This window comes from Poecilia latipinna, unplaced genomic scaffold, assembly GCF_001443285.1.
Source record: "Poecilia latipinna isolate Pla-1442-1.1 unplaced genomic scaffold, P_latipinna-1.0 Scaffold1954, whole genome shotgun sequence".
NCBI classification, from domain to species: domain Eukaryota; kingdom Metazoa; phylum Chordata; class Actinopteri; order Cyprinodontiformes; family Poeciliidae; genus Poecilia; species Poecilia latipinna.
Window position 1 is genome coordinate 1 of NW_015114570.1, and position 10,671 is coordinate 10,671.

General features: G+C 36.1%; 1 protein-coding gene across 1 annotated transcript in view; it reads right to left on the bottom strand.

Annotated features, from left to right (window-relative positions):
- Positions 1 to 268: 268 nt before the first annotated feature.
- Positions 269 to 10,671, bottom strand: part of LOC106935364 (DNA-binding protein RFX6-like) — a 21,924-nt gene continuing 11,521 nt past the window's right edge. Inside the window, exons 3-18 of the mRNA XM_015015798.1 lie at positions 9,841 to 9,964; positions 9,442 to 9,503; positions 9,286 to 9,363; positions 9,152 to 9,179; positions 8,022 to 8,129; positions 7,853 to 7,930; positions 7,659 to 7,772; positions 6,487 to 6,536; positions 6,258 to 6,417; positions 6,037 to 6,181; positions 4,899 to 5,008; positions 4,704 to 4,821; positions 3,444 to 3,566; positions 2,360 to 2,566; positions 1,984 to 2,287; positions 269 to 677 (exon numbers count right to left, since the gene is read on the bottom strand). Coding sequence (XP_014871284.1) covers positions 269 to 677; positions 1,984 to 2,287; positions 2,360 to 2,566; positions 3,444 to 3,566; positions 4,704 to 4,821; positions 4,899 to 5,008; positions 6,037 to 6,181; positions 6,258 to 6,417; positions 6,487 to 6,536; positions 7,659 to 7,772; positions 7,853 to 7,930; positions 8,022 to 8,129; positions 9,152 to 9,179; positions 9,286 to 9,363; positions 9,442 to 9,503; positions 9,841 to 9,964 — 2,218 coding nt within the window. The remainder of the gene's footprint in view (positions 678 to 1,983; positions 2,288 to 2,359; positions 2,567 to 3,443; positions 3,567 to 4,703; positions 4,822 to 4,898; positions 5,009 to 6,036; positions 6,182 to 6,257; positions 6,418 to 6,486; positions 6,537 to 7,658; positions 7,773 to 7,852; positions 7,931 to 8,021; positions 8,130 to 9,151; positions 9,180 to 9,285; positions 9,364 to 9,441; positions 9,504 to 9,840; positions 9,965 to 10,671) is intronic.

Genomic DNA, 10,671 nt, shown 5'->3' on the forward strand with positions numbered 1-10,671 from the left:
ATCATTCTGTGCTATCTGGGATCTGATTCTAAAATTTTAAATCCCATCTCTAAAATTCAGATTTTTTTCTCAGATTTCAGAGATTAAAGTCAGAATTCTGAGATTAGAATTAATGGATTCTGACTCTAGTTTCTGATTTAATCTGAGATTAAAGTCATAATTCTGGAGAAAACGGATCAGAACTCTGAGCTTGGAGTCAGATTTCATTCTTTTTTTCCAGCGGCCCGAATCATCTTCCATATTTTTCTGTTTGTTTATTTTTTGGAAGTTAAAATATTCTCTGTTCAAACAGAACCGGACTCGAAGAATCCTCACCGCCATGACCCAGAACGCCGTACGCCGACCCCTGACAGCCGCCGCCAGCGAGGTTCAGTCCGGCACCCATGAAGCCAAAACCATCTGCAGCGTCCAGAATCTGAGCCGCCGCCTGCTGATCCAAACCCGGTTCTGTCTGGACCGGTTCAGGACCCGGCGTGTATCTTGAGGGCGGGCGAACAGCGGCGCCGTACACCGTCAGGGAGCAGTCGCCGCTGCCAGAGGAGTGGTGGACCGACGGAGGGTAGAAACCGTCCTTGCTCAGGGCCGGATCGGCCAGGGACGGGTACCGGGCCAGATGGCACCCCAGAGGAGGATTATGGGTCTGAATTGCTGTCAGGCAGGGATTCTGGACCTGAGACCTAAAAAAAAAACACAGTAAAATTAATCCTGTTATTCTCAAAAATTAATCTGGCTAATACAATTCCCCACAGTAAAATTCAAGCACTTTCAAGGTGAGTTTCCAAACTTTTCCAGGGGATAAAAATATTGAAAAATAAAATAAAAAATGTTCTTGTTAAGATTTCTTGCATTTAGCACATAGACATAGTTTTATTAAATCTAAAGCAACAGAAGTTTGGTCTGATTTAACTTCATACAAAGAGAAAAAAATGTTTTTGTCTTTTATTAGGTGCAAATGTTCATGGGTTCATCTGCAAATAACTTTTGGCTTTTAATCCAACATTCGATTACATTTTACTACAAAGCTTTGAAAATGAATCAAGAAGTTTAAAAAACTTTACACAGAAATTAAGCACCTTCCAAACCTTGAATACTTGGCATAAGCCAGTTTAATCATTAAGTGCTATTCTCATTTTCACAAACTATAAACTATTCCTGAACAAAAACAAAAACAGAAAATGTAATGTTTCTATTTCCTATGACACTGGCTGCAACAAACAATTATTTTATTGACTATTCTGATGATTAATCAGATTAAAAATTGGTACTTTGAGCAGATTTTATATTTAAACACTTGAGCATTTTACTACAATATTAAAAATAATCAGACAATCAATTCCTTTTTGAAGAAAATAAACTTTTTATGGCCTACAATGCAAACAGCATTCCTTTAGTGAACGCTTTATCATTTGTAGCAGAGATTAATCTGCAGCTAAAAGTATAATTTTAACACCAACATGTAAAAAAAACGAACTTTTTCTGCTTAACAATATACAATGTAAACTGATGAACTGATTTTTTCATTATTATTATTATTAACCAATCAATGACTCAATAGCAAAAGGTGCTACGAACTTTTTTTTTTTACTAAAATAGTTAAAACTATGCTATTTGAGGAGTTTTGAATAAAACATATTTCCAATTTTTTTTATCTTAAATGCAAAATTTATACTTAAATGTGTTGACATAATTTCAGCTTTTTTAATATATAGGCTTTTTTGAGTCAATTAATCAATTACTAAATTAGTTGACGATTATTTCAATAATTGATTATCAGGATTAATCCAAAAAATCATTTCAAGCCTACTGATTTACAATACTTAAGTTTAAAATAACAACCAAAGCAGACAATTATTGGGCTTAATAACATTATTTTGTTTAGTAATTCCTACATTAATGTAATTATTCTATATATACTGTATTTGGTGGGTGTGAAAGTCAGTATATCTAATCATTACATATTAGCATAAGCCTCATAAAGCTAACCTGGGAGCAGTTTGGTAGTTCTGAGCCGTGGGCCCGCTGCCGGCGGCGGGAAAAAACCCGCCGGTCTGCGGCAAACAGTGGTACAGGGTCTCCGGGTACGAGGAGCAGGGGCTGGGCTGCGTGATTTCACTGAGAGAGGAGAGGCAGGAGGATGAGGAGAAGGAGCAGGACGAGGAAGAGGGCGTCAGGGGCCTCCCCGCCATGGGCCCCTGGTTGATGACGGAGCCCCGGTGGACCAGCGCGGCCGGGGAGATGGGCGGAGTCATGAGGGGTCCGCTGACCTGAGAGAAGTCCATCTGACCGCCTGATGGGAATCACGACAATATTCAGACATTTTGCTTTCATGCTTAAACTGATAGGCGGTTATAATGGTTACCTGAAGACGTGAAGCCGGAACCATCGTTCCCCTGATAGAGGACGGCTTTAGCTTCCAGATCCAGCTGCTGATTGGTCGACAGAGGCATGTAGGCGTGTCCTCCCAAGGATTCGTTCTTCACTGATTGGTCGACGGAGGCGGGGGTCTTGTTGCGGTTCGCCAGAAAACAGGAACTGGGCGATGCCATGAACGCAGCTTTACTGGCATCTGAAGGAGACGACAAACTTACATTTCAGATAATTATCCTCATTTAGTGCTGCTGGAGGAGTTCAGGAGGGAACAGTTTTTAACGATGTTTTCAAAGTTGCAACATTTGTTACACCTTCAGCTGCTGTGGTTCGCTTTCACACGGCACAGTGTCAAACAAGCTAAATAAAAAATAAAACATGTTCTCCTCTTCGCCTGTGGGGGCGCTGCAACATAAACCACTGAATAAATTTACACAAAACCCACTGAAGACACCGAGTGCAAAAAATACTTGGTAAGATTTTGTGTTTGTTTTGCATTCAAGCCTCTTTAACCAAATTTTGTAGGTGAACGAACTGGGCTGGTTTGATTTGGGTCCAGTGAGACCAGAGTTGGGTAGTTACTACTTACATTGCTCAATTACATTTACTTGAGTAATGTTTTTGAAAAAAATGTACTTTAGGAGTATTTTTAATGCGCTGTACTTTGAGTAATATTATTATGAAGTATTTCTACTCTTACCTGAGTCAAATTTCTGGATGTTCTGCCCAGTGAATGAATAACAAAAATTCAACACAGGCCTGCAGATTTTGCTAAAGTTTCATAAGTTTTTTATTGAAAGAAACTGATTTAGAAAAAGTTATTTTGTTACTTTTATGAATTATTGACATTTTTGTCATTAAAATACCTAAATTTGCTTTATAATTTGATCCATTTTATGTCATTTTTAAATATTAAATGATTGATAATTTCATCAGTTACTAAGAACTTGAGTAGACTTTTAACCAAATACTTTTGTACTTCAATTTCATGGATGGCTGCTGAAGTAAAAGTAGTTCTACTCTATCTTGAGTCCAGTTTTTGGGTTTTCTGCCCACCTCTGAGTGAGACCCAATACCTGCATTTTTCATGTATTTTTCCAGAAGGTTCTGCAAGTCCTGCTCCTTGTCGTTGTTGAACTGCGTCTCCAGCGCCAACAGGATGTACTCGTCTAACAGCATCCGGATCAGGTGGAAGGAACCTGTCAGCATCAGAACAGAAAGCGGCTCAGACGTTCTTCCAGCTGAAATTTCACTCGACCTTTAGAGCCCCACTGCTCTTTGTTTGACCTGCAGGGCCACACGTTTGTGTTTGAGCTTAAGTGGACCTTCAGAGAGAGCGAGAGCCACCAAATGGTGGTTGTTTATTCATGCACACGTAGCCTGTGTGCGTGTGTTTGAACAGAGAGCACGCTGACCGCAGATAAGACGCTGTGTAATCAAAGCGAGTCTGGCCATTACGATTTATGATGCTATTGTAGCAATCTGCTTTGAGCTGGCTCGTATCGGACGGGCAGGCGTCTTTTAGTGGGAAGATCTGAAAATCTTCATCTCCACTGCAGAGACACTAAACCTTAAAAAGTATTTCTGGTTGGTCTAGTTTCCAGTGCAAATATTTTAGTACACTGAAATAAAACAAAACTTACTTACAATTAACTTTTCAGCAAGAAATGGGAGCTTGTTTTAAGTCAGTAATTCCTTAATATTGATGAAAAGTTCCAGTTCCATTGGCAGATTATTTCACTCATGACAAGACATTTTTCCCATATAATAAATGAAATTATTTGCCAATGGAACCAGAACTTTTTCATCAATATTAAGGAATTATTGACTCAAAACAATCATTAATATTGGTGAAAAGGTGCTAGGCCCATTGGCAGATAATTTCACTTATAATAATTATTTTGAGTAAGTAAACAATTTATTTATTTGTTTACATAAATAATAACATTATAATAGAACAAGGTCATATATCTTGCTGAAAAGTTATATGTAAGTTAGTTTTGTCTTATTTCAAATGCGCTAATTTATTTGCATTAGAAACTAAAACCAAAAAAATTTCTTAAGATTTTGTGTTTTTGCAACTTGAACCAAGATTTGGATCCAGTTCTACGGCTGGACGACATGGATTAAAAATAAAATCTCCAGATCTGATTTTAATCTCTTTTTTTTTCCAAAAAAAGGAAATTAAAAATGATAGAAAATATTTCCAAAAGTGGATTTTATAATCCCTTCTGTAAATTGTAGAGTTGTGCTGCTTTAACACATTAACACCAAAGTTATAAATGTTATAAATGCCATAAAGCATAAGCTGGAATCAACTCTTTCCACTTCCTTACCGAAGCTGGAGGCGTTGTTGAGCGTGAGGTTGTGCATGATCCGGGCACCAAAGAAGCTCCACCGCAGGAGGAAGTCCTGAGCTCGCTTCTTCACGGATCGACCGCACTGCTTGCCAGGCTGGTGAAAACATGAAGAAACGATTTAAAAAGCTGCTTATCTGCTGTTTGCTTCAGTGATGGCTGAACTGTCTCTACCTTGATGACTTTGTGCTCCACCACCGAGTCCAGCCACTCTATGAACGACTCAACTGTGGCATTTTTCCTCAGCAGCTCCTTCAGTTCCTGAAAAACACTGATGGAGTCGTCTGGGGGGAAAAAAAGAGAAAAATGCAAAAAGAAAATGTAAAATTGCAGCCAACTTGGGTAGGTTTTGTCACTAAATATGGAAAAATTATTTCCAGTTTAATTCTATGAATTAACAAGCATCGAAAGGTGTAAATATTTATATCCAGAGTTTCACCGACAACCTAAATACTGGTCTTTAGAATGTGTAAAAAAATGTAGGATGAACTTTGTACAATCTGGACAAACCCAACAAGGCACTTCATTAAACAGTCAACAATTTGCATGAACTATTTTCATGATTTCTTGTTTCTTTAATTCATGAAATGTGCAGAAAAACGATTAAATTTAGAAAAATTAAGTATGAAAACCTAATGTAAAAAAGAAAAAAATAATTTATTTACCCACTTTTTAATTTTAAATTTGATATTTTTTCATCATTTACTCATTTGTCTGGATGAATTATTTTGTAATTTTTTCACATAATTGATTATTTATTTAAATGTATAATTTATTTCTTCAATCCTTTTTCCAACATTTATTCATTTATTTTTACATTTAGTCATATGTCATTTACTTATTTATGCATTTATTTAGTATTTTTTTACAATAATTTTGTTCTGTCATTTAGTTTTAAACAATCAAAGGGTCAAAGGTTACCAGGTTAATAATCTATTTATCCGATTTGTTTTTCACTTTTTTACTTTAACACTTCTTCTTTCTTTGCTCTATTAATTTGTCTAATATTTTTAAGAATTGTATGATTGATTTGTGTATTTATTTGTCTGTTGCATTATTACATGTTTAGAAATGCTACAAAACAATGTTTTTCTTTTAAAGTCCTCATTCTGGCTTTGATATGTATTTATTTATTTAACATTTTTATCGAACCTCTAATTTAACTTAGAAATATTGAGGTTTGAAGATTTATATTTTTTTAAAAAACGAAACATTTAGTTGCTAACATTTATGCTAAGCTAACAAACAGCATCAACCCTGATGATGAACCCTGATCATAACCGAACATCATCACAGGAGCTGGTTTTCTTACACTCAGAGTAAATATCCGAGTCCTGGTCTCCGGCTGCCGACGTGCTGAGCAGCGGCTGTGAGTTGATGCTGCTGAGGTCCACGCAGTCGATGTCCAGAACCATGCCGGTCACCACAGTTTGGTCGAAAAGAGCCGGCCGGGCAATCTGGACAGCGCAGACAGAATAGGAATCATTCCCAGGTCCATTCCCAGACAACCAGTTGGTTTCTCGCCTGTTTTACCTGCGCCAGATGCAGGAAAGATGTCTGCCTCTTCAGGGAGGAGACGAAGCGCCGTGCGATGGGGAGCTTCTTCGCTGCAAGGCATTCTGGGAGGTTTTCCAGAGACGAGGCCAACCAGTGTTCCCAGTGTTTGGCAAAGTTTCTTATGTCTGCCAATAAACTGAGAAACAAAAACAGGTTCACCTCTAAATTATGCGAAGTTTTCTGGAGTAAAGTTTTAGAAACGCACCTCTCAGGCATTTCCTGCATGGTGGCCGGAATTAAAACGTCAGTTAGCACCTGAGAAAACAGACGACAAATCATGAACAACACGGAATCAGACAGAGGAGAATAAATTATAATTTCTTAACTGTTTTTCCCCTTGAAACAACATCAAATAATGGTTTGACTTTTCTACATTTCAGTTGGTGTGGAAGAGCCTCAGGCTCAGTGCAAAAACAGAAAAAGAATCCTGACTGAAAATCCTGAAGAATCTTTTTTCCCTCTCAGAATCAAATTCAAAAGTACTTTATTAATCCCAAAGGGAAATTAAATGTTCTTCTAACTCTGTTAATCTGACTTTAATCTTAACACTTAAAAAAAATCATGGATTATCTAAACATTGTGACTGTTTTCCTCAAAATTCTGATTTTAATCTCAAAGTCAAACATTTTGTCTCAGAATTCTGGCTATTTTCCAAAAATGTGTGTATTTTTCATTAACATTGTGGCATTTGTCTCAGAATTTAAATTTTAATTTCAATTTCTGACTTTTTTTCACAGCATCTGAGTCTAATCTTGAAACACTTTCAAAAAATTTTGTGGATTTATTCAAAACATCGCGATTTTATTCTCAAATTCTGACTTTAATCCCTAAATCAGAAATTTTGTCTCAGAATTGTGATTCTAATCTCAAAATTCTGTCTGTTTTCCAAAAACTGCTGGGGGTTTTTTCTAAACAGAGTGGTGTTTCTCTCCAAATTCAGATTTATACTTTAATCTCAAAATAAAACTTTTTTTCTCAGAATTCTGACTTTTTACAAAAACTCAGAATTCTGAAAAAAAAAAAAAAACAGTAAAATTTGAGATTAAAGTCAGATTTATTTTCATTGGCTCTTCTGTTCTCCCATAAGTAGTAGATTCTACTGTTCTAATGTTAATTAAGTGCAGGGCTCTAAGTCGAAGCTGGTAGGACAGAGTTTCATGTTCATGTAAAGTTCGTGACATTAACGCTGTAAAGCAACGTTAGTAGTATCAAATCAGAAAAAGCTGCAGTCTCCCAAACATGGTGGATCATCTTGGTTCTCTCTCAGACCATCAAAGCAGTTAAATGCTCCTGTGAAGAATTTCTGTATAAAACGAATAATGATATTTAAACATAAAAAAGCAAAAATGTAAATCTGCAGAAGTGTTTTATAGAAACCTTGTAGAGGATGGAGTCACAGACACAGAAGATGTCGACTATAATCGGGTTTTCCAGCAGCGGCAGCAGATGGTCGGGCATTCCCTGCCAGAAGTGGAGCAGGAAATTCTGGATCTGAGCAAAAACAAAACAAAGTGATCAATTTGTGTCAGTACTTTATCAGGAAAAAGTGCTGATACATAACAGATAATGACCTCTTCAAAGTTGATATTGATGGCGTTATCCAGGATGCACTGGCAGTGAGTTTTATACATCATGATCAGAGTGTCAACCTGGAATAGAGAGAAAATTCAGTCTTCTTAAATCTAGAAACATCTTTTGTTTGTTTACTAAAGTACAAAGCATGAAATAAAAACCAGTGACCTTTTCTCTGGAAATATTTCCCTGCAGCACGAGATGCTGGGCGTTGGGGAAGTCCGGAAGCAGCGTTCCGGTTTTAGAGCTCAGAGAGTATTTCCTGGTGAAGCCACCCTGCAAAACAAACACTACTTCACTTTTTACTCTTTATTTAAATCCGTTTGGGAAAAAATACTATCGTGGCAACAAAAAATACTGAAATCATGTTTTGAAATCACAAATCATCAACCATGGAAGAATCTATTCAGTGTATCTATCATTGTGTATCAAAATCCTGCTGAATGTTAGAGTTTTTTAACTTTGTCATCACAGCAGCGAATAAGAGTAACCCTATTTGAAAAACATAAGGTTGACTCCCAAATAATTCATACCCTTGGCAGATTTTAAATTAAAATGATAAAAAACGTAACTAAGAAGTTTGCTTCTGATTAGAAGTGAGGCAAACATCTTCCAAACGTCTACATCTGGAACAGAATGTAACCGGAGAAGGCATTCTGGAAAAAAAGAAGCAATTTATCTATTTTTATTTATATTTTAATTTTAAAAATGGATGTTAAATATAGCACATGAAAATGGCTGCAAACAGAAGCACAGTTATACAACCATGCAGCCTTGACAACCAGAAGTGGAGCCTCCTGCACAACCAACAAGAATTCAGCAAGTGGTTTCTGGACGGTAAGTCAATAACAAAACACTTGTCTTTTCCAGTAGCCATTGTACAGCGCATACAGCAGTAAAACCAGCTGACCAGATGTGCTGGAACTCAGCTAGTGTTGCTAGGTAACGGGCTGGGCTCAGGTTGCTAGGTAACAACGCAGTGTGACTCAACAAACAGGAGGTTTTCGAAACACATTAACTTAATATAAAAAAAACATCTGGATGTTTTTTTTAGAAGTACAAAAACGTGAAAAAAGTGAATTTTGCGTAATATATCTCCTTTAATCTTCCCAATAAAGTTAACTTCCTGAGGGTGTTTCAGGTGTTGGAGACCTCAGCATTTAAGCTGGTGTCAAAAGAAGAACAAACTGATCCAGTTTTTATTTTTTAAACTAAACTAAGGCATAGTTCCTATACTTTAACCCTATTTAGGGTTAAAGTATGAAAACCTGCTTTGCATTGTGGGGGGGAAAAAGTACCTCATTCTTGAGCTTACTTCCTGAAAATCTGCAAGCAAAACAAAACAAGAGATAAATCCAACAAAACTCTTTAGCTGTTCAAATCATTTTATTATGTAGTTAAATTAAAAGCAGAAGGTTTGAAATAAACTCACCTGGTCAAACCTTTACCTGAATACACAGAGTGATAATATGCGCTGCTCTCTTTGATCCCAATTCCATAGTAATGATATCTGGAAAATGTTAAAATTATGCATAAATTCACATAAAACCCAACCTGTAATTACTTTTTTTCTAATTTTTCTTTTTACTTGGAGTGTCCTCTGGTGCCGAGTCGTCTTGTTGTCAGAAGAGGAAACTTTTGTCGGATTGTCTGATGAGCAGAAAAGGCATAAAATAAGCTTCATACTATTTATTTGAAATGCATGCATCATTTTCATTCACCAAAGGCAAATGGAGAAAGAAAATAATTTTAAATTTAAGGTTTTATATCTCAAGAATAATTCTTATAGGTCAGTAAAACCACAAATAAAACAAACATGCATTAAAAAACTAGTCAACATGCTAAAAGTATAGCTGATTATTCAGTTGGACCATTTCAAAGGAAGAAATATTCCTGCAAAACAAAATAAAACCTGCTTCACCTTCCTTCTATCTGGTTATTTGTGTCTGAAAATTTAAAGAATCTCACAGGAAAAAAATAAAGTCACCTTTCCAAATGTAGCAGCACATGCGGGTTCTAGTTTCTCTTTCCTGCAGAAGTCCAGATAATGAGCATAAAGGATGCAACGAGGCAGACACACTCCTTCACACACGATGTAGTTCTCCTCAAGCCTGCAGAGAAAAACAAAAGATAAAATATTGTGTTAGAGATGCAAGAAGATTTAAAAATAGCACCAAGAAAAAATGACTTCAGTAACAGAACAAATTGTTATTTTTGTTTTCCCTGATTGACGCCTAAATATTTAACATGACACCCATACATAGTTATTACAATGGTGGATTAGGGATACTCCAGATAGAAAAGAAACAAAAGGAAAAACTGTCTGCCAAAAAAATTCAAGAAAAAAGTTGAAAATTTGCTAGAAAAAAAATCTGAAATTTTAAGATTGATCTCAGAAATTTTTTTAAAAACTTAGAAATTTCTGAGTTTGAAAAGTTGAAAATTTGCTAAAAAAACAAACAAACAAACAAACAAAACAACAACAACAACAACAACAAAAAACCTCAAATTTTGAGATTAACCTAAGTAATATTCTAAAAAAAAGACATGGAAGATTCAATTGACGAAAATTTGCTAGAATCATTGGAAATTTACAAAAGTCAAAATTTCCAAATTTTTTTGTCAAAAATGTATGAGATTAAAATCTTAGGTTTTATCTTGCAAATTTTCAACTTTGCAAACTGATCATTTTCTTTCTGAATTCCATTTTGTTCTATTTTATCCACATTTGTTATATAAAAAACACATACCGTATTTTCCGCACTATAAGACGCACCTAAAAACCTTCAATTTCCTCAAAAGCCGACAGTGCGCCTTA